The sequence below is a fragment of the Thamnophis elegans genome, chromosome 7 (assembly GCF_009769535.1).
Source record: "Thamnophis elegans isolate rThaEle1 chromosome 7, rThaEle1.pri, whole genome shotgun sequence".
In the NCBI taxonomy this organism is placed as follows: Eukaryota; Metazoa; Chordata; class Lepidosauria; order Squamata; family Colubridae; genus Thamnophis; species Thamnophis elegans.
The window spans coordinates 8,476,308-8,499,949 of record NC_045547.1 but is presented as its reverse complement, the minus strand read 5'-3'; the positions used below and the strand labels follow the sequence as shown (position 1 = coordinate 8,499,949).

Below are 23,642 nucleotides of genomic sequence, written 5' to 3'. Positions count from 1 at the left end.
CACCTTCTTGACACCTTCTCTATTCTGCGTAGACAATGCTGTTCTTCCTATTGTAGATTAAGGAACCACCGTTATAGCCTGAAACAGGCAGAAAATTTGTGATGACGGGGTGTTGATAAGCTCCGTGAGGGAAATTCAAGATTCTTTTTCTTTTTTCTTTTTGCTTTTCTGATGAGGAACATCCATGAAAGAGAACAAGCTTTGTTCTCCCTTCGTGGGCCTCCTTTCCCCAGAGATTTATGTGGAAATGTAGAAACAGTGCATTGAATCAGAAGTGAACTATTTAATGAACAATGAATTAATAAACATAAATGAACAGTGGAAAGACCCACAAGGATCCATTCTGTGCAGGAAATTCCATTAGATCAACATTTCCCAACCTCAGCAAGTTTACAACGTATTGTACTTCAACTCCCAGAATTCCCCTGCCAATCTGGTACATTATAGGTACATTGTTCTATTGTACAACTCTTATTGTCGTTTCCTGAACATATGGAATTTAAAAATTCACTTGTTCATTGTGCACATAATCAAATTAGTTTTTGCAATGAGTAAAATATATTCTTATCTGGCAGCCCAAATCCAGGCCAACGTGTTGTAATTGTTAATATTTTTGAGGTGGGGATCCCAAAAGTGTTGCATGATGACCTCTAGGTTGAATATGAGCTTCAAGTTCTCATTTGAAGACAGTTTGAGTCAATATTCAATCAATGTGGAGAAAAGATGTGGAGACTCTGGAAAGAGTGCAGAGAAGAGCAACAAAGATGATTAGGGGACTGGAGACTAAAACGGTTCCACCACAAAACCGCGGTAGACAAAAGCGCGCTCGACGAAAGCGCGTACGTGATGTCATCACAGCGTGACGAAAACATCGCGCTGTGAGCGGTAAATTTAAAATTAAAGCGAAAACCCTACCCTAACCCCCCCAAACCTAACCGTAAACCTAACCCTAAACCTAACCCTTAACCTAACGCTAAACCTAACGCTAACCCTTAACCTAACGCTAAACCTAACCCTAACGCTTAACGTAACCCTAAACCTAACCCTAACCCTTAACCTAACCCTAACCCTAACCCTAACCCTTACCTTTATGTGAATCGGCTTGCTTTAATTTTATTTTAATTTCAATTTAATTTATTTTTAATTTTTTTCGTCGCGCTGCTGATGACGTCAGGTACGCGCTTTCGTCGAGCGTGCTTTTGTCTACCGCGGTTTTGACGGGTCACGGACTAAAACATATGAAGAACGGTTGCAGGAACTGGGTATGTCTAGTTTAATGAAAAGAAGAACCAGGGGAGACATGATAGCAGTCTTCCAATATCTCAGGGGTTGCCACAAAGAAGAGGGAGTCAAACTATTCTCCAAAGCACCTGAGGGTAGGACAAGAAGCAATGGGTGGAAACTAATCAAGGAGAGAAGCAACTTAGAACTGAGGAGAAATTTCCTGACAGTGAGAACAATTAATCAGTGGAACAGTTTGCCTCCAGAAGTTGTGAATGCCCCAACACTGGAAATCTTTAAGATGATGTTGGATAGCCATTTGTCTGAAGTGGTGTAGGGTTTCCTGCCTAGGCAAGGGGGTTGGACTAGAAGACCTCCAAGGTCCCTTCCAACTCTGCTATTGTATTGTATTGTAAGAAGCAATGGGTGGAAACTAATCAAGGAGAGAAGCAACCTAGAACTAAGGAGAAATTTCCTGACAGAACAATTAATCAGTAGAACAACTTGCCTCCAGAAGTTGTGAATGCTCCAACACTGTAGGTTTTTAAGAAGATGTTGGATAAACATTTGCCTGAAGTGGTGTAGGGTTTCCTGCTTAAGCAGGGGGTTGGACTAGAAGACCTCCAAGGTCCCTTCCAACTGTGTTATTTCATTCCGTTCCACAATCTACTTCTTGGTAAATAAAATTGAACCTTGGAAGAATTGGGACAGACCAAAGGATTTTTTAAAACATGGCATGTAATTAAATTTTGGAATTGTATCATAAGATAAGGTGCTGACTATCAACTTGGCTGATTTTAGAAAGAGACCAAGCTGTGGGATCAGGGGCTTTTGGCCTTGATGGCCGTGGGACTGCCTCTGAAAGTCATCTACTGGGAGACTGGAGGATTTCCTTGTGTTGTTGTCTGGCCACTCCTGAGAACAGACTGATGGATTAGACGGGTCAGGAGTCCAATCCAGGAGGTTACAACCTCGGTTCTGATTACAATACTGGTTACTGCTTTGTGCTTCCTAATTCCCTTGACCAACGTACTGAATTTGTTTACTGTACATCAGAAATGTCAAACTTGATTTCATTGAGGGCCACATCTGGGTTGTGTTTGATCTCAGAGGGCTGGGGTGGTGTGGCCAGGGTGGGTGTGGCCAGCTTGATGTCGAGGGCGCCCGTGGCTGCCTGAGCGCTCTGCCAACAAAAATGGAGGTCAGGAGGGCCATTTTTCTACTTGCATTTTTACATGCTTTCGAACTGCTAGGTTGCCAGAAGCTGGGACAAGAAACGGGAGCTCACTCTGTTACACGGCGCTAGGGATTCGAACCTCCGAACTGCCGACCTTTCTGATTGACAAGCTCAGCGTCTTAGCCACTGAGCCACAGCGTCCCTTTAATTCATTCATTCATTAAAGTGAAAATACACAATTCTAGCAACCGTTTTTCATATTAGCCTCCAGTCTCCTATTTTTGTTGCTCTTCTCTGAACTCTTTTTTAGAGACTCGATCTCTTTTTTATATCGTGGTGACCAAAACCAGATTCAGTGTTCCGAGTGGGATCTTATCAAGGCATTATAAAGTGGTCCTAACATTTCATGCAGTTTTATCCCTCTGTTAATGAAGCTTATCACTCAGTTGGCATTTTTGGGTAACTGCAAAAGTACACTGCTGGCTCATATTTATGTGATTGTCCACTTAGGACTCCAAGATCAAGCTCAGACAACTATTTATTCATTTGTTGTTGTTTTTTTTGCAGATAAACTAAAGCCAGGAATTACCTGGGCCTGCTAAAGGGCAGATGATGAAAATTGAATAAAATCATGGCTCAGCTCCGTTTCCCCTTGAAAGTTTAAAGCTTTTTTTTAGCACCATCTAGCGAGATAGAATGGAATTGCAGGCTTATGGTTTTCTTGGCCCAGCTTCAGACGCGGATGGACGTGCGTGCGTGAGATTCCTCTACCCAATAGATAAAGCAATACGCTCCAGTGTTTTTACTGTCAGATTGTGGCCCACAGTCTAGTTGTACAGGGGAGCCTTCGCTATAATAGGTGAATTTCCACACATTGTGCAAAATCTACATTTGTTATAGACCTTTCATCATAAAGATGTGCTGATTGATCCAGGGCAAAGATTCAAATCGATCTATCAGAATAGAGCTGTAAAGGATCTGTTATAGAATCTCTATTCCCATTCTATTCTATTCTATTCTATTCTACTCTATTCTATATTTTCTATTCTACATTCTATTCTATTCTAATTTTCTATTCTATTTTATTCTAGATTTTTATTCTATTCTATTCTAATTCTATTCACATTCTATTTTATATTTTCTATTCTACATTCTATTCTACATTCTAGTCTATTCAATATTTTCTATTCTACATTCTATTCTATTCTAGAATTTTTATTCTATTCTAATTCTATTCTACATTCTATTCTAATTTTCTATTCTATTTTATTCTAGATTTTTTATTCTATTCTATTCTAATTCTATTCTATTTACATTCTATTTTATATTTTCTCTTCTATATTCTATTCTACATTCTAGTCTATTCTATATTTTCTATTCAACATTCTATTCTACTCTATATTTTCTATTATACATTCTATTCTATATTTTCTATTATACATTCTATTCTATTCTATATTTTCTATTATACATTCTATTCTAATTTTCTATTCTATTCTAGATTTTTTATTCTATTCTAATTCTATTTACATTCTATTTTATATTTTCTATTCTACATTCTATTCTACATTCTAGTTATTCAATATTTTCTATTCATTCTATTCTACTCTATATTTTCTATTCTACATTCTATTCTATAATTTTTATTCTATTCTAATTCTATATTTTCTATTCTACATTGTATTCTAGATTTTCTATTCTAATTTTTTTCTATGCTTTTTATTCCATTCTATTTTTTCTATTCTACATTCTATTTTATTCTAATTTTTATTCTATTCTAATTCTATATTTTCTATTCTACATTCTATTCTATTCAAGAATTTTTATTCTAATTCTATTCTATATTTCCTATTCTACATTCTATTCTATTCTATATTTATTCTATTCTAATTCTAATTCTATTCACAAGTAAAATCAGATGACATTTCCCAGGAGGGTAAGAAAAGTCAACATCCTCCAGAATGAAGGCCAAGAAGACTGGGGTTGAAATCTAAAGCACATCCTTTGTCTCTCATCATACTCATAATGTCCTTTCACTGTGGCATAAGGATTTTCAGTTCTGGATGAGAAAAAACAATATCTACCACAGGCCTGAGGTGAGGAAGCCCATAAGCATATCGTCCACTTTCAAAGTCGTAAATTGCTCTTGGGTTCAATTCTCACAACACACTCAAAAGTGGTCACTGAACCAACACATTTTCTGCGTTTATGAGACCAACCCGATTGGATTGGCAGAACAGGCTATGCCAAATACAGGTTAATCCTCGACTTACGACCGCAATTGAGCTCCAAATAGAAATGGTGTTAGCACTTAGACTTATATACCCCTTCACAGTGCTTTCCAGCCCTCTCTTAAGCGGTTTACAGAGTCAGCCTATGGCCCCCAACAATCCGGGTCCTCATTTGACCCACCTCGGAAGGACGGAAGGCTGAGTCAACCTTGAGCCTTGTGAGATTCGAACTGCCAAATTGCTGGCAGCCGGCAGGCAGCAGAAGTACCCTGCAGTACTGCACTCTAGCCACTGCCCCACTGTGGCTCAGCGCAAAATGTGTGTTGCTGAGTGAGACATTTGTTAAGTGAGCTTTGTCCCATTTCATGACCTTCCTTGCCACTGCTGTTAAGTGGATCACTGCAGCTGCTACGTTAGTAACACAGGTTGTGAAGACAACACGGCTTCCTCGTTAAATTTTGCTCGTCGGGTCACAAAAGGGGATCGTACGACCCCGGGACACTGCAATGGTCATAAATATGAGTCAGTTGCCAAGCGCCTGAATTTTAATCACCTGACTATGGGGATGCTACAATGGTCGTAAGTGTGAAAAACAGATTTCAGTGCCATTGTAACTTCAAACATCCACTAAACAAATGGTCGTAAGTTGAGGACTAACACAGTGAACTCCCTTAAACCTATTGTGTGAATGCATCCTTAAACACTTGATTGGTTCCTATCAAGGTGGACGTTTCAATACTGGAGGATTATCAGAAATAGGAAGCTGAGATGGAAGCAGAATCTGTCACTGCAACACGGAGCAAGTTACTCATCACCCATTACTCATCGTGCGGTATTGGTTTCCATTGGGAAGAAAGAAGAGCATCAATACAGTTGTACAAGTTTTTTTTTTTAATCCTTGAGTCTTAAAAAAAATAAAGCCTATTTGATTCCAATTTATTCACACTTATAAATAATCAACAAGACAAATCAGTAAAGAAGCATTTGAACAGAATTCATAGTTCCCAGAAAATGCATCGAACCTCGGTATCTGGAAGAGGGGGCATTTGATAGTCTGATATTATATAAATATATAAATATATTCATATTTCATATTTATAAACCAGTTTCTTGTCTGTTTTTCTCCCCTCCCCCAAAAAACATTTTTAGGTGATTTGAGTCCTAAAAGGGGAATATTATCTTATTTCAAAGTTGTATTTCATCCTTCTAATCTAAATAACAGCTATTCTAATTCATATCGGGATATTCCTTCATCCAGCATTAATATATTATTAGAAATTTGGCTCTTTTTCCCTAGTCCAGAGTTCACCAGATCTCTTTTGGACAGGCAATTGATTTTGCATATTAAAGTGAAAGATTTAAAACAAGGGTGAACAACGGGCTAAAGGTAAAGGTTCCCCTTGCACATGTGCTAATCGTTCCTGACTCTAGGGGTGTGCTCATCTCCGTTTCAAAGCCAAAGAGCCAGCGCTGTCCAAAGACGTCTCCGTGGTCATATGGCCGGCACGACTAAACGCCGAAGATGCATGGAACACTGTTATCTTCCCACCAAAGGTGGTTCCTATTTTTCTACTTGCATTTTTTACGTGCTTTCAAGCTGCTACGTTGGCAGAAGCTGGGACAAGTAACGGGAGCTCACTCTGTTACACAGTGCTAGGGATTCGAACAGCCAAACTGCCGACCTTTCTGATCGACAAGCTCAGAGTCTTAGCCACTAAGCCACCGCATCCCTTACCAATTCACATAGCGCAAGATAATTCATGCCCGCTAAATTGGCCAGCATTTACAATAGGACATGACATGAAATGTTGCAGGGCTTCTAAATATATGTATTTAGGGGTGCAGTGGCTCAGTGGTTAAAGACTCTGAACTTGCCCGCTTGAAAGCTTCGAGGCTTGAGTGACGGGTGACGGGTGAGCTTCCGTTTCTTACCTCAGCGCCTGCCCATCTAGCAATCTGAAAGCAGGCAAGCGTGAGTAGATCAATAGGTACCACTTCGGTGGGAAGGTAACACAAATGGTATTGCATGGAAATTCTCCTTGGGTACAACTGCTTGAGTGACGGGTGACGGGTGAGCTTCCGTTTCTTAGCTCAGCGCCTGCCCATCTAGCAATCTGAAAGCAGGCAAGCGTGAGTAGATCAATAGGTACCACTTCGGTAGGAAGGTAACACAAACGGTATTGCATGGAAATTCTCCTTGGGTACAACTGCAAATAGCTAGAGAGAACATTTCTAGCTCAAGGTCTTCTCACCTTCCTTCAGAGAAGGAAGAGACAGCCCATAACATTCCTGCCAGAGATGTCCATTAGAGCAGGGGTCTCCAATCTTGGCAACTTTAAGACTTGTGGACTTCAACTCCCAGAATTCCTCAGCCAGCAAAGCTTGAAGTCCACAAGTCTTAAAGCTGCCAAGGTTGGAGAGCCCTGCTCTAGAGGGTGGAACTGGGGGGAAAACCAAAAATCACAATATAGTGGGTGTCATTGTGACTTTTCAGACCTTCTCTGCAGATGCTCCATACGCCTGAAATCTACCTTTCTTCAAAAGGCTAACAAGAGGAAGCATGACTGAAAAAAATGGACATCAATTTATTTACCCAAAATTTCATTTAGTTATCCTCCCCTTCTGAGTTTGTGGGTGGGTGGGTGGGTGTGTATAAAGCCCCCAAGCCCACTGAAAAGTAAACAACAACAAAAAGGAATCACAATTGATCTTCAACACAGATTAAAAAAAAATAATCAAAAATACAAACATTAGTCTCCTGGGATATATTTTAAAAAAAAAACACCATTCACCACCTGTAAATAACAGATTACCTGATGTACAGTTGACTCAGGAAACTTGTTTTAGGCCATCGATTTAGTTGGACAATAATAATGTGGCCTAATAATGAAATAAATAATTGCAACAGCAGATGAGATGATTCAATCACCTTAAAGCAGGGGTGTTCAAAGTTGGGAGCTTTAAGACTTGTGGACTTCAACTCCCAGAATTCCCCAGCTAGCTGGCTGGGGAATTCTGGGAGTTGAAGTCCGCAAGTCTTAAAGCTCCCAACTTTGAACACCCCTGCCTTAAAGTTAAAGAGCTCACAGATACAGTCCGGTAACACGCAAAGCTTTCTGAGCTTTGATAAGTCTTAGCGTGTGAGGTGAAGCCAACCCGAGTGGTTGGATTTGGGCGCAATGTGTACGACCACAGCTGAGCCCAACATACTTGTTTCCTAAGCAAGACAGTTCTTAAGTGAGTTTTGCTCCATTTTACGACCGTTCTTGCTGCCAGCTGCCAAAGTTCTGAACACCGCACTTGGTAACTTAGCAACCTGGTAGTTAAATGAATCTGGCTTCCATCTTACTTGCCAGGAGGGCACAAAAAGTTGGCCCCGGGACACCGCAACGGTCATAGACATGAGTCAGTGGCCAAGTGTTCAAATTTGATCACTTGACCACGGGGATGCTTGCAATGGTCGTTAAGTGGAAAACGGTCTTCAATCTCTTGTTTTTTAGTGCTGTCGTAACATTGTAACAATCACTAAACAAATGGTCGTAAGTCAAGAACTCCCTGTACTGCAAGAATCTGTTCCACGGCAAAGGCAAGGATTCTTTCGCCTTGCTGTGTCTTTCCTTCAGAATAGGCACGTTTTGGGTGCTACAAGTTTCAACTGAACATGGGAATGTTCTGCTGCCATCTTACTGGGCCCTCCCCCCCGATTCTGAGGTAGCAAGGGGAAGAAAAACACCCGATTTCCATCTCTCATTAAGTGCTTTTTTTCATTTCCTAAAGACATTCCTTCATTATCCAATGGCTGCTCTCAAGAGAACAGAAGGGCACCAGGTGCAAAAGATCGGATCTACAAAAAAACGGGATCACCTCAGACCACTGTCTAGGGCAGAGGGGAAGAACGATGGCCTTTTTTCGACTGGTGGACTTCAACTCCCAGAATTCTTGAGCCAGGAATTCTGGGAGTTGAAGTCAACCAGTCATAAAAGGGTCATTCTGGAATTCTGGGAGTTGAAGTCCACCAGTCATAAAAGGGTCATTATGGGAGTTGAAGTCAACCAGTCATAAAAGGGACATTCTGGAATTCTGGGAGTTGAAGTCAACCAGTCATAAAAGGGACATTCTGGAATTCTGGGAGTTGAAGTCAACCAGTCATAAAGGGGACATTCTGGAATTCTGGGAGTTGAAGTCAACTAGTCATAAAAGGGTCATTCTGGAATTCTGGGAGTTGAAGTCAACCAGTCATAAAAGGGTCATTCTGGAATTCTGGGAGTTGAAGTCAACCAGTCATAAAAGGGTCATTCTAGAATTCTGGGAGTTGAAGTCTACCAGTAATAAAAGGGTCATTCTGGAATTCTGGGAGTTGAAGTCAACCAGTCATAAAAGGGTCATTCTGGAATTCTGGGAGTTGAAGTCAACTAGTCATAAAAGGGTCATTTTGGGAGTTGAAGTCAACCAGTCATAAAAGGGTCATTCTGGAATTCTGGGAGTTGAAGTCAACCAGTCATAAAAGGGTCATTCTGGAATTCTGGGAGTTGAAGTCCACCAGTCATAAAAGGGTCATTATGGGAGTTGAAGTCAACCAGTCATAAAAGGGACATTCTGGAATTCTGGGAGTTGAAGTCAACCAGTCATAAAAGGGACATTCTGGAATTCTGGGAGTTGAAGTCAACCAGTCATAAAGGGGACATTCTGGAATTCTGGGAGTTGAAGTCAACTAGTCATAAAAGGGTCATTTTGGGAGTTGAAGTCAACCAGTCATAAAAGGGTCATTCTGGAATTCTGGGAGTTGAAGTCAACCAGTCATAAAAGGGTCATTCTGGAATTCTGGGAGTTGAAGTCAACCAGTCATAAAAGGGTCATTCTGGAATTCTGGGAGTTGAAGTCAACTAGTCATAAAAGGGTCATTCTGGAATTCTGGGAGTTGAAGTCAACTAGTCATAAAAGGGTCATTTTGGGAGTTGAAGTCAACCAGTCATAAAAGGGTCATTCTGGAATTCTGGGAGTTGAAGTCAACCAGTCATAAAAGGGTCATTCTGGAATTCTGGGAGTTGAAGTCAACTAGTCATAAAAGGGTCATTTTGGGAGTTGAAGTCAACCAGTCATAAAAGGGTCATTCTGGAATTCTGGGAGTTGAAGTCAACCAGTCATAAAAGGGTCATTCTGGAATTCTGGGAGTTGAAGTCAACTAGTCATAAAAGGGTCATTTTGGGAGTTGAAGTCAACCAGTCATAAAAGGGTCATTCTGGAATTCTGGGAGTTGAAGTCAACCAGTCATAAAAGGGTCATTCTGGAATTCTGGGAGTTGAAGTCAACCAGTCATAAAAGGGTCATTCTGGAATTCTGGGAGTTGAAGTCCCCCAGCCCATAAGTCATAAAAGGGCCACAATTCAGCACCGCTACTCTGCGCATGTGCCCAGCCTCAAAAATTTGCCTAAATAGGACGGCATAGAGCCGGGACTAGGGGGGAGGGCCAACCTGCGATTTCTGCTAACCGGTCCGAAACCGGCTGAATACCAGGGCCTGGGGGAGGAAAGTGCAATATCAGGGGGAGAACTTGTGTCAAGCAGCTCAGAAGAAGACTTTGCTCAGCAATGCAGCCGAGCAGATGAGCTGGGTCATCCCATCAACGTCCATCTCAAGGAATTCACAACGGAAGTCTTATGTTATTACCGGTGGCCCATAAACCTTTAAAGATTGACCACCTGCCCTCCTGCTCGAATCTGTCCTCCTCAAATTCAGGAAAGGAAATGATAGGACTCTGACCAGTCAGCATCACTGCCCTGCCCCTGCCTTTCCCCACTCCTTGATTATTATTTGCAACTTCAGACCCCTCCGCAAAGTTGATGCTCTTCAACTGAACAGGTGACAACAGGATATTATCACCTGTGTGATTCAGCTTAGAGCAGCATTTCTCAACCTCGTCCATTTTAAAACCTATGGACTTCAACTCCCAGAATTCTCCAGTCAACATGGCTTGAGTGGGGAATTCTGGGAGTTGAAATCCATACGTCTGAAAGTTGCCAAGATTGAGACATGTTGGCTTAGAGGAGCCAACCTAAAGGAACAGCCTAAAAGAAAGCTTGTTATGGAGAATCTTGAACATAAAATCAAGAAGGTATACTCCTACCAGTCGGGAGACTTCAGAAATTAGAAGACCCCCTCTGGCAAAATATTAAGTTCCATTTGATGTCCGTACACGGTCATCGGTTCCTTATACAATGGCATGGCACTGTAGCCAGAATTTTAAAAAAAACAACAGCATTTTTTCCTAGTGCTTCTATTTTTAACAAACTTATTTTTGCCTAAATCAGGGGTCCCCAAACTTGGCAACTTTAAGACTTGTGGACTTCAACTCTCAGCAGAGCTGGCTGGAGAATTCTGAGAGTTCAAAGTCCACAAGTCTTAAAGTTGCCAGGTTTGAAGACCCCTGGCCTGAATGATAAGGCTTCAAAAACAAACAAGCCAAGAAACAAACATAAGATAAAATAATTTTTAAAAAAATCAGGGAATAAGGCTGTAAACTTTTCAAGCCTTCTAGGAAACATGTCCGGCAATATTTTTTTTCAAGAGGCAACTGTTTTTTTTTCTTTGAAGACGTTTCGCTTCTCATCCAAGAAGCTTCTTCAGCTCTAACTGGGTAGTGGGGAATGGAAGGATTGACACTCCTTGCAGACAGCTGGTTTGAAACAGGGGGTCAAAGAGGGGGCCATCTATGTCGAAATTGAACAGAGGGGGGTGGGATACGACATCATCTATCTCCACTCTACAACACAGTCCTTCCCACAGTTCTGAGAATAGCAATAGCAGTTAGACTTATATACCGCTTCATAGGGCTTTCAGCCCCCTCTAAGCGGTTTACATAGTCAGCATATTGCCCCCAACAACAATCCGGGTCCTCATTTCACCTCGGAAGGATGGAAGGCTGAGTCAACCCTGAGCCGGTGAGATTTGAACAGCCGAACTGCAGAACTGCAGTCAGCAGAAGTAGCCTGCAGTGCTGCATTTAACCACTGCGCCACCTCGGCTCTTAAGAAGGCTCCACAGAGAATCTCTACAGATTTTTAGCTGTACAATTTGGGATGAACACCCTTTGAATGGAAGTAGGAATGGATTTCCAGAGGTGGAAAAAAATGGCAGACTACAGGAACCATTTGCACCACTCAGGTGATCCTAAAGACGCGGATAAACCTCCAGGTGGCCTCAACGACTCTCAAAAAGGATGCAAAGGACCAGCTGTCTGCAAGGAGTATCAATCCTTCCATTCCCCACACATCCGGTCAGAGCTGAAGAAGCTCCTTGGATGAGAAGCGAAATGTCTTCAGAAGGAAATCGAAGAAAGTCCAGTTGCCTCTTGGGGAAAAAAAAGCACTTTCCATGACCTGGATGAACGAGAATCTCCACTGACATGTCCAGCAATAACGTGTCTTTGGATTTCTTGGGTTTTCCTGCCACTTTGGCTCTGCGTCAATTCAGTAACGATTCAGTCACCCGTGCAATAATAATAATAATAAAGCAGATATTTTAAAGATTCTCGTCGGGGTCCTTTTTTGGATCCTGGAAATGTCAAAAGCCAAGCAGAGGAAAGACACCCCCCAACAAATCAACCAAGAAGAACTCCGTCTCTCGCAGAGACGCTGCTTGGAGTCGACTTCACTAGCTTGTTCGGCCCAAGTTTTTTCCCGCCGAATTCACCTTTTCCATCAAAAGGATGATGTGCTCGGCGAACTCCCGAACGGCCCCGCGGCCGCCATTGGACCTGCAGATGTAGCTCGCCGCTTTCTGTGCAGCTGGACAAGCGTCCGCAGGGACGGCGCTCATGCTGGCTTTCTTGAGACACTCCACATCCGAGTCTTCATTTCCTGCGGTGACGGGAGAAGAAAAAGCATCTTCGGTGAACGATCACGGTTTTTAAATTGTTTTTAATCGGCTAAATGTTGTTAGAGGCGTTTCTGAGATACCGTATCTTTCGGAGTATAAGATGCACCAAGATGTTGAAGAGGCAAAAAATTTTTTTTTAAAAAAAGTTTTTGCACTGTGCAGACCTCCCACAAACGGCCCGTTTTTCACGAAAACGGGCCCATTTTTTGTCAAAAAAGGGCATGCATAGCCTTTAGGAGGCTTGTAGAGTGCTCCTGGGGGCTGACGGGGAAAAACAACCAAAAACCGGCCCATTTTTTGCTCATTTTTGCCCTCCCCAGCCCTCAGAAGCACTCTACAAGCCTCCTAAAGGCTATGCATGGCCATTTTTGCAAAGGGAGCAAGGTTTCGGGAAGCCAAAAATGCTGTATTCAGTGTATAAGACGCACCCAGATTTTCACCCTCTTTTTTGCGGGGGTGGGGGTGGGTACGTCGAGGTGGCGCAGTGGTTAAATGCAGCACTGCAGGCTACTTCAGCTGACTGCAGTTCTGCAGTTCGGCTGTTCAAATCTCACCAGCTCAAGGTTGACTCAGCCTTCCATCCTTCCGAGGTGGGTAAAATGAGGACCCGGATTGTTGTTGGGGGCAATATGCTGACTCTCTGTAAACCGCTTAGAGAGGGCTGAAAGCCCTATGAAGCGGTATATAAGTCTAACTGCTATTGCTATTGCTAGGTCTTATACTCCGAAAAATATGGTAATTGAAAATAAATGGTGGGATTGGAAAACCAAGGGCCAGACTCTTAAAAGGCTTGGGCTGTAGTCATTCTGAAAACTGATTTTGAATATAAAAGATGATTTGATGTACAGGCAGTCCTCAACTTACACCCACAATTGTGAACTTCAATTCCCAGCATACTGTTTGACTGGGGAATTCTGGGAGTTGAAGTCCAGACATCTTCCAAGTTGCCGAGATTTTAAAACATTGCTTTATTCCATACTATCTGAGGTAAAAATGAACTTGCTGTTCTCGATCAGATCAGTGAGGATGGGACTCTCTTTAAGGACCTCCAAGTCCTTCAGTTTCAGTCATATACAGATAATCCTCGACTTACGACCACAATCGAGCTCAAAATTTAGGTGGTTAAGTAAGACATCGGTTAAGCGAGATTTTCCCCAACCCCGACCTTTCTTGCCGCAGTTTGTTAAGGTAAAAACTCACAACAAGTGTCTTAATTAACCACCAAAAAATTGGGCTCAATTATGGTTGTAAGTCGAGAACTACCTGTTCTCTTTTCTGCTTCCAATGATTGAGAGAAGCTCAAAAACCATCCGCCGGGGAAATAATGAAGCAGCTGAAACATAAAGCAGAAAAACGGAAACCTCGTTCGAGGAAGCCAACTTTTCCGGAAACTTCTAGCAGAGCCACGCAATCAACAATCGCATTCGGAAAGGGCCTCACCTAAATATGCCACCTCCTTCCAGCACAACCCCATGGCCTTCCGCCATTTCTCCACGACACCCAGCTTGTCTATCACCCCGACTTCCGCGGGGCAGCCCAACTTCGAGGTGAAGAGCGCCTTGGTGGAAGAGTCCCTCTCGGAGATCAGCCGTACCTGGACGAACGAAAGGCTTTTAGAAGCCCCACCCAAGCTCTGGGGATAAGGGTAAGTCCCTTCCGCTCTCACCGTCTTCATGATGTCTCCATACACTCGAGCAACGGGGACATGTTTTGACATTTTGGCCTCCCCCCTCCCCCCCCATGAAAATTAAAAGTCCACCTCCTTTCCAATAAAGGGCAAAGAAATTTTGTGAAATCCTTCTCCTAAAAATCTATCCCCAAAGACAATAATTAAGATGTACCTCGACGCCTCTTTTCTGAAGCTGATTGATTCCAACCGCATCTCTGACATCATAGGAAACCATCTCTTTCCCATCTTCGGAGATGTAGATGTGACCGGTGGTGAGGCATCCATCAATGGTACAAACCAGAAGCTTCACTTCCTTTAAGGTCTCCTTCCCAAAGTAGCCGTATCTGGAAATATGGTTTACAATCGTGGTAAAGCGGGGGGGGGGGGGGGGACGGGACACCACCTAGTTTACTTATGTTGCATTCTATGGGCAAGAAGAAGGCTGGAAGACCAAGAGGAAAAAAGAATGCATAGTTCCCCTTGAGGAGGTAACAGAATAACAGAGTTGGAAGGGACTTGGGAGGTCTTCTAGTCCAACCCCTCCTCAAGCAGGAGATTCTATACCATTCTGGACAAATGGGTATTCGACCTGATGCAATGAGGATGATTTCAGCGATACAGGCATCGCCTCTTTAAGACTCTGATGGGAGGTCCACACAAGTCTCTATATAGGTGACTATTAGAGGGAGTTTCTTTCTCATCGTGTATTTCATTTCTCTCCTTGTATTCGTAGCTGGTAAAGGATTTATCTCTGCATGTAAATGTTTGTATATATTTCTGTATATATAAAAACCACTATTAACTGTCTGAAGGTTCTGTGTGCTGTGTTTTGCTCCTGGGTTTATCTCATAATACTAGTCGCACTGCCAAACTCTGACATCTTCTTTAAAAATTCCAGTGGCGGAGTAACCACAACCTCTGGAGGGAAGTCGCTCCACTGATTGATGGTTCTAATTGTCAGGAAATTTCTGCAGCCTACTAGTTTTTCTGCATGTGGGTGCCTACGATTCACATATGTTGCTAAGATCAGAGGGACTCAAAGTTCTAGTCCAGCCTCAAACATGAAATCTCACTGGGATGTCCTTGAATCAGTCCTTCTGTCTGCCTGACATATCTTGCTTATTGCGAAGATAATGCTGGAGGACAGATATGTACATTGCCTGGAACCCTTAGAAGAGCAGAAATCTTGCCAAATAAAGTAAGACTAATATTTATTTGGGAGTTATATCCTTCTCTTGAACTTACCGTATTTTTCGGAGTATAAGACGCATCAAGATTTTGAAGAGGTAAATTAAAAAAAAAAGTTTTTGCACTCTGCAGACCTCCCAAATCCTCTGCATGGCTCGTTTTTTTGTGAAAAACGGGGCATGCAGAGAGTTTGAGAAGCCTGCAAAGTGCTCCTGGGGGCTGGGAGGGGGACAAAAACGAGCAAAAACCAGCCCATTTTTTGCTCATTTTTGCCCTCCCTAGCCCCCAGGAGCACTTTGCAGGCCTCCCAAACCCTCTGCACATACGTTTTTGCAAAGGGGCCGGAGTTTCGAGAGGCCAAAAATGCTGTCTTCAGTGTATAAGACACACCCAGATTTTCACCCTCTTTTTTGGGGGGGGGGAGGGAAAGGTGCAACTTATACTCTGAAAAATACGGTATATGGACCTGTTCTTGAACAAGGGTATCCAGAGAAAAGAACCTTTTGTAGGTCAGTATTGAAATGAGGGGTCCTTGGTACTCTCTGAGCTTGCAGATGTTTAATTACCCAGCTAAGTAAAGAGTACCAGTACTAGAAGGTAGCTTAACTGCATTCCCTTCAAGCACTGATGACGTTACCTAGTTGGGCAATGAAACGTCTGCAAGAAAACAGCCAAGTTAAGAGAGCACCAAGAACTCCACAAGGGTACCTCTTTGTCCTGCTGATGGTACACCCTAGAACTACGAGATTTCTTATTTGTACCCTATGACTATCCTTAAGCGTTGTACCTTATTGATTCTTGACGAATGTATCTTGTCTTTTTATGCACACTGAGAGCCTATGCACCAAAGACAAATTCCTTGTGTGTCCGATCGCACTTGGCCAATAAGGAATTCTATTCTATTCTGTTAAAGGAGGAGAACATCACCGCAACCATCCGAGGAAACCAGTTTTGGTGCTTACCTTAGGACCCGTTGCTCCGCGATGGGCCAATCTATATCCACATCTATGTCCACGCTGTGCTCGGCTCGCATTTCGTAGTACGCCATTTTCCCGCCCTAAGTAAAAATGAAAGCATGCGTCAGTCAACCATGCATGCCCACACCAGTGGGCCAGGATTTCCACAAGGGTTATGTACGGGCACAGGTCTGCAGAGAAGAGACAGAAATTGCATTCCAGCCCAATTTGCAGGCAAGTCTCCTTTTTTCACCCACCTTTTAGAACGTTATGGAGTGAAAGACCTGTGACCATGTTAAAGACCCTGAAGCTGTGAAAGATAGCAGTAGCAATAGAACTTAAGACTTATATATCGCTTCATAATGTTTCACAGCCCGTCTCTAAGCGGTTTACAGATTCAGCATATTGCCCCCCAACAATCTGGGTCCCCGTTTTGTCGACCTTGGAAGGATGGAAGGCAGAGCCAACCATGAACCGGTCACGATCGAACTGCTGGCAGTGGGCAGATTCAGCCTGCAATACTGCACTCTAGCCGCTGCAGCACCACGGCTCTAGATTAAAATTATAGATTATTATCTTCTAGACCCAGTAAGACGCAGAAGATACTGTCAGAGTACATTCATGAACTGAAATGGGGCATAGCAACAAGATCACTCAATGAGAGCTAGAACGCTTTGGAGCCTGGGCGTGTCTTAGCTCTGTAGCTCTGAGGGATTTTTTTGCTCAATTCCCCCCCACCCCAGCCCCCAGGAGTACCCTATAAGCCTCCTAAAGGCTATGCATGCAATTTTTTTGAAAAAGAATGGCCTCTTTTTGCAAAAAATGAGCCATTTTTTACTCGTCTTTGGGGGGGGGCACACACCCCCAGAAACATTCTGCAAGCCCCCTAAAGCTATTCATGCCTTTCTTTTGGGGAAAAAAATGGGGCCATTTCCATGAAAATCAGGCTATTTGGGGGAGGTTTGCAGAGTGCAAAACCCCCTTTTTAAAAAAAAAAATTGCCTCTTCGAAACTTTGGTGCATCTTATACTCTGAAAAATACGGTAACGTCTTCAGAAACCGAACTCAGAAGTGTTGCGGCAAAAGAGGGACGAACAGGATTGGCGCCCCTACCTGCAAATATCCCTTTTCAATCAAGGCTCTTTTGGCAAAGTAAAACGATCCGTTTTCATAAAGTTCGCCATCCCAGTCCTGTCGCCGAGGGCGCTTGGCAGGATTCAGATTTTGCGGGACGGTCGCTTCACAGACTGTTAAAACAACAAGGGGGGTGGGGGGTCGGGGTGAGTGTGAAAAGATGGATTTGGTGTCACTGTAATTCTAAAGAATTCTATTCTATGTCTGACTTTAGGGCACGGATGGTGAAGCTTTTTGGCACTGAGTGCCCAAACTGGAAGGTATGTGAACGTGCATGCATGCGTATGTGCGCCAGAGCTCCAGAAAGCAAAAGAACAGACTGAAAACGGCCTGGAAAACGGCATGAAAAATGGCATGAAAACGGCCTGGAAAATGGCATGAAAACGGCCTGGAAAACAGCCTGAAATGGCCTGGAAAATGGCCTGAAAAACAGTCTGAAATGGCCTGGAAAATGGCCTGAAAAACAACCTGAAAACTGCCTGGAAAACGGCATGAAAACAACATGAAAACGGCCTGGAAAATGGCATGAAAAAGGCCTGGAAAACAGCATGAAAATGGCCTGGGAAACAGCACGAAAAAGGCCTGGGAAATGGCATGAAAACGGCCTGGGAAACGGCATGAAAATGGCCTGAAAACGGCCTGGAAAACGGCATGAAGACGGCCTGGGAAACGGCATGAAGACAGCCTGGAAAACAGCCTGAAATGGCCTGGAAAATGGCCTGAAAATCAGCCTGAAATGGCCTGGAAAACGGCATGAAAATGGCCTGGAAAACAGCCTGAAATGGCCTGGAAATAAACCAGTTTTCTGGGTATTTGGGGGGCCATTTTCAGGCCGTTTGTGGGTCAAAAACAGCCTGAAAACCACCTGAAAATGGCATGAAAAACAGCCTGAAAACGGCACAGAAAACAGCATGAAAACAGTTCAAAAATGGCCAGAATAATGATCTGGTTTTTGGCCATTTTCTGGTGCTCCGGCGCCCGTGAAAAGCAGCTGGCGACGGTGTATGTGCCCACAGAGAAGGTTTTGCATGCCATACGTTCGTCATCACGGCTCTAGGGGAATGGTGATCATCTCCATTTCTTTGCCGAGGGAGCCAGCTTGTTTGAGGCCAATCAATCTGAAGTTTTTATAAGCAATAATTTCCAGTCCGAAAGATGCCCTTCCCTTACCTCCTTTTTTAACTTCACTCCATCTGAACTGGTGCCGCCGCACGACTGAAAAGACTGAGTCAAAGCCATCCTCACGGATCATTTTGACCACTTTGATGAGGTCGGTGGGATGCAGGCAAGGGGAAGTTGCTTGAATGTTTCCTACGACATCAACCTCTGGAGTCATGAGAGAAAAACACGGAGGAGATAAGGAGCGATCTCTATCTCTCTGTCAATTGTCAACCACTGTCAATTGTCTAAAGGCTTTGTGTGCTGTGCTGTGCTGTGCTCCTGGGTTTATCTCATAACAATAGTCACGCTGCAAAACTCTGACACCCTCAGATATTGGAATCCGGCTATCATATCATCCCTAGTCCTTTTTAAAATTAAACTAGACATATTGTCCACTTGTAAAGCGTTACCATGACTATTATCAAATTTGACATTGTAGGGAGGATTCCATGCATACCTTCGGCCAGAGTCGGATCTCATATTTCTACAACTTCATTGGTGGATATGATTTATGACACAGACTGAGAGTTAGGGGTAAAGTGCAAAGGCCATTAACTGGAAATCAGTTTCGGCTCCACAGAAGAACATGCCAAAATGTTGATCCTAATAAATGAATGGATTTCTTTTGAACTTTGTCTCGAGGCTCGTAAATTAATTAGGTCATCTTCTGGAAACTTCACACATACCTGCATTCAAATCCAGAGAATGAAAGCTGAAAGATCTGCCAAAGCAATACTTAAAAAAAAAAGCACCAACATACCCTCGTGATATTGGAGAAACTCCACAATGGTATCCAAAGAGGTAGAAGAATCTTTAGACACTTCCGAGGTCCTCCGGTGAACCTGAGCTCCAAACTGCTTGGCAATTTTCTCAATTTCATCGTGATCTGTGGAAATCCATACACTGCGGGCAGACAAAGGGAGCAGCAATATTGTTGGCCCGTTAGGGAAGCTGTGGCACAACACGACAAGCCTTGAGATATGCGTCAATTCTTTATCTTGTATCCCACCCACCCCACTGAACCTTTTTTTGGAAAAGCAAATAGTTAAAAACGTTCTCTTCAACCAAAGACCTCTAGGAAAATCACGAAGGGTTTTTGGCCTCAATTTTCCAATCTGTAAAATGGGCAGATCATGTCAGAAAGATTGCACAGCAGTTCAGATTTGGAGGCAAAAAAAAGAGTCCTTGGGGGATATTAAGGCATACATCTAGCACCCTCTGCAATGCTGTAAGTCTGCTGCATTTTCTCTTCAAAACGTACATTTACTGCTGTGGATTCCAGAAAAAGGCATGTTTAATTTAAGGTGGGCAGACTGGTTCTATCTTTTTTTAGTTTCAAAAGTTTTATTTCTTTTAAGGCAAACATTTCATCATTCCTCAATCAGTAAGACATTGAAGTACAATTTCTTGTATATCAAAATAATTCTAGTTTACCACCAAATTCTTGTCTAGCCTAATATATACCCCTCCCTCCCTCCACCCTCTCCCCCAACCCCCCTCCACCTCCCCCCCCCCACTTCCCAGAACCCGTACACGGTATGGATTTCTAACAAACACAGTCTAAAATCTATTGAGAGAAAAAAAAGAAATAAAAAAATTAATAACATTCTACATTGACCTTAGCTTCTTCTTGCTGAACCAACTTTAAACAATTTAAATCATTTCTGATCTTAAGCATAGGCTAACTGGAATTTCTTGGTCCCATATTTATTTTGTATATAGTCAATATAAACGCAGCAGGGATCTGGTTGTAGTGCAGGTTCTATCTTTTTGCCCACATATACTTTGAAATACTTTTCACCCTTTTATATCAAGTGCTGCACAGCCTCCGAAAAAACTTAACTTTCTGTTTTTCCCTCAAGAAGGAAGCAGAATAGGAAGATACTTCTATCTACCTCAGAGAAGCAATCTGAAAATATATGGATTAGTTTCAATTCCCAATCAACCCCCCCCCCCGCTCTGAAATAGAAATAGCAATAGCACTTAGACTTCTATACGGCTTCACAGTGCTTTTACAGCCCTCTCTAAGCGGTTTTTCAGAGTCAGCCTATAGCCCCCAACAATCTGGGTCCTCATTTTACCCACCTCGGAAGGCTGAGTCAATCTTGAGCCGGTCAGGATCGAACTACTGACAGTTGGCCAAGTCAGCCTGCAAAACTGCATTGTAACAGTGGCGGGGTTCCACTTTTTTTTACTACCGGTTCGCTTGTGCGCATGCACCGAAGTGTCTGGGCGGGTGGGCGGAGCCTCCCGCCGCTGTTACTTCCGGTTCGCCTGAGCCGGGCCGAACCGGGAGCAACCCACCTCTGCACTGTAACCACTACGCCACCCGGGCTCTTATAATAAACTGAATACCCTCTTCGATGAAGCAGAAAGCGCAACCTTGCAAGTATTTCTTTAAACAAGTAGATTTAATAAATGAACTGGTGTTGGATAGCCCTTACTGTACATTTAATTAAATAATTATACCGGTAGTCCTTGACTTATAACCATTCCTTTGGTGACGGTTTGAAGTTACAACGGCACTGGAAAAAAGAAACTTATGGTCATTTATGATCACCCAACTTGCTTCCAGAAGTTGTGAGTGCTTCATCGCTGAAGGTTTTTAAGAGACTGGACAGCTAGTTGTCTGAAACGGTATAAGATCTCCTGCTTGAACAGGAGGGCTGGACTAGAAGACCTCCAAGGTCCCTTCCAGCTCTCTCCTGATTCTGATTTTTCACACTTATGACCGTTGCAGCATCCCCATGGTCACACGATCAAAATTTGGACACTTGGTAACTGGCATATATTTATGAGGGTTGCACTGCCCTGGGGTCACGTGGTCACCATGAGTCACCTTTCCAGTTGACTTCCTGCAAGCAAAGTCAGGGGGGAAAGCCAGAGCCGTTTAATCACCGCACGATCCACTTAACAACGGTGGCAAAAAGTCATAAAATGGGTCATTTAACAACCGTCTGACTTAACAGTAGAAAATGTGGACTCCACCGTGGTCTTAAGTCAGGGACTACCTTACAAAGCATATAAAGGGTGTACCATAAGTGAAGCCTCACAATTTATTATAGATATTTCATTCAACATTTGACTTGATTGCCATTTTAAAAAAAAATCTTTTTAATAAACTGGAATGAAAATGACAATTTTCTCAGCTTTGCTGACAAGTAGCTGCCCAAGTCACACATGGGTGATTCCCTGCAGCTTGTATTTAAAAACCCCCAACATAAAACCCTATAAGCCTTCATCCCACCTGATATAGAATAGAATAGAGTAGAAGAGAATAGGATTCTTTATTGGCCAAGTGTGACGGGACACTTGAGCCGAGGTGGCGCAGTGGTTAGAGTGCAGTATTGCAGCCACTTCAGCTGACTGCTTAGCTGCAGTTCGGCGGTTCAAATCTCACCGGCTCAAGGTTGACTCAGCCTTCCATCCTTCCGAGGTGGGTGAAATGAGGACCCAGACTGTGGGGGCGATATGCTGACTCTGTAAACCGCTTAGAGAGGGCTGAAAGCCCTATGAAGCGGTATATAAGTCTAACTGCTATTGGACACACAAGGAATTTGTCTTTGGTACGTTTGCTCTCAGTGTGCATAAAAAGACAAGATACATTCATCAAGAATCATAAGGCACAGCACTTAATGATAGTCATAGGGTACAAATAAGCAATTTGCACCATGCTATGAAATTAACAATATAGCTCTAGACCCACACCTGCTGGAAACTTTTGCAAGATATATTTAAAAAGCCACCCCACCCAAAAGCCCATCCTAGATTTTACTGATTCTGAGAGCGCGTGCTTTCTAATAACGACAATTAAGCCCTGTGTTACGCTTTGATCATGAAATTGCACGAAATTCCTTAAGGAATCGCATTGCAACCCGGAAGTTTCTGTTGCAGACAGAATTAAAAAAAAAAAACCGGGAGTGGGAGAAAGAACGTTGACATTCGCGCATGCGCAGACCTCTGGAAGGCGCCGGAGTCCAGGGCTGCCCTCAGTACCCAGCCAATCAGCGGGACGCCAGCCAGGAGCTTAATGTTCTTCAGCGGGATCCCTTTGCTGCCGCCTCGAGCCAGGATCAGCGCCGCTATGTGAGGGGACCCCGAGTCGGCATCCCCCGACGGCCGGGAAGAGGCGACAGCGAGCGAAGGAGGATCCCCAACAACTGTCGCAGCCATGGTTTGCTGACAGAATGGACATAATCCGCCCTGCCACGTTTAAGCCCCGCCCCTCTCCCCGCGCAGCCGCCCTCCCACGCTTCAGCCCAGCCCCTCTCCCCGCGCAGCCGCCCTCGCCACGCCTGCCCGAGGAATGCTGGGAGGTGGAGTTTTTTTTTTAAGGCGCGGATATTTTAACGTCCCCGCCCCGCCTGCTTCAAGTCTTCTGAGGCGGCAGAGGGCGCTGTTTCTGCGGCGGTTTGGAAATGGAGGAGTTTCGTTGGCCGATGGGGAGTAAAAGCCCTTCCAGTGGGATGCCGGGAAACGTAGTTCAATGGATAGATGGATGAATCTAAAGCGGGTGTCTGCTGGACATGAAGCCGTTCCTCTCCAGATGGGATGGGCTGCAAATCCCACGTGCTGGCTGAGTGTGATGGGTGTTGGAGTCCAACATATTTCACAAGATAACTTATTCCTGTGATCTTGTACAGGAGTGGCAAACTAAATAAAATAAAATAAATAAACACAAATAATCTGGGAAGCGCCTGGTCGAATGGGCTGGAAGGAGAAGCATCCCCGAAATTTCTTCAGCCAGTAGAGAAATGGTACAGAGGCGTTTCACAGGTGGATTCAGAACCTAAAAGCTGGATTTTTTTTAGACACTCCTCGCTTGGAGAAAACTGCAGACAATATCTTGGGCTGCAAGAAAAACAAATCATGCAATATTTTGTAGGAAATTAGCACCCACTAATGAAATATTCTAGTGGTTGGAAGAAATTGCCATCTGGGTTCACCTCCAAGTGGGGAAAAAGACACTGGAGACAGGAGGCTGCTTGGAAAGGTGGTTTAATGGTGGACAGGACCGAATGGCGTGAGCT

The 23,642-nt window shown here is 43.5% G+C and overlaps 1 protein-coding gene across 2 annotated transcripts; it reads right to left on the bottom strand.

The window, feature by feature from the left end:
- Positions 1–362: 362 nt before the first annotated feature.
- On the bottom strand, positions 363–22,840 carry LOC116511495 (N-acylneuraminate cytidylyltransferase-like). 2 transcript variants are annotated; one of them, XM_032221565.1, is made up of 9 exons: positions 22,571–22,840; positions 19,373–19,515; positions 18,622–18,777; positions 17,431–17,564; positions 16,324–16,418; positions 14,346–14,517; positions 13,945–14,098; positions 12,319–12,485; positions 363–734 (listed from the first exon to the last, which is right to left on the bottom strand). In XM_032221565.1, exons 1-9 carry the CDS (start codon positions 22,783–22,785, stop codon positions 708–710), a joined length of 1,263 nt encoding a protein of 420 aa, XP_032077456.1. In that variant the 5' UTR covers positions 22,786–22,840; the 3' UTR covers positions 363–707. The 2 variants fall into 2 exon arrangements, with proteins under 2 accessions (XP_032077456.1, XP_032077455.1); XM_032221564.1 differs by lacking the exon at positions 363–734 and having other exon boundaries at positions 12,067–12,485.
- Positions 22,841–23,642: the final 802 nt, after the last annotated feature.

Excerpts from the sequence above, each read along its gene's own strand:
- LOC116511495 (XM_032221564.1), bottom strand. The coding sequence starts at position 22,785 with ATGGCTGCGACAGTTGTTGGGGATCCTCCTTCGCTCGCTGTCGCCTCT. Across the intron at positions 19,516-22,570 it reads GACTCCGGCGCCTTCCAGAG|TGTATGGATTTCCACAGATC; the intron begins GTCTGCGCATGC and ends GTCTGCCCGCAG. Across the intron at positions 17,565-18,621 it reads GAGTGAAGTTAAAAAAGGAG|TCTGTGAAGCGACCGTCCCG; the intron begins GTAAGGGAAGGG and ends TTGTTTTAACAG.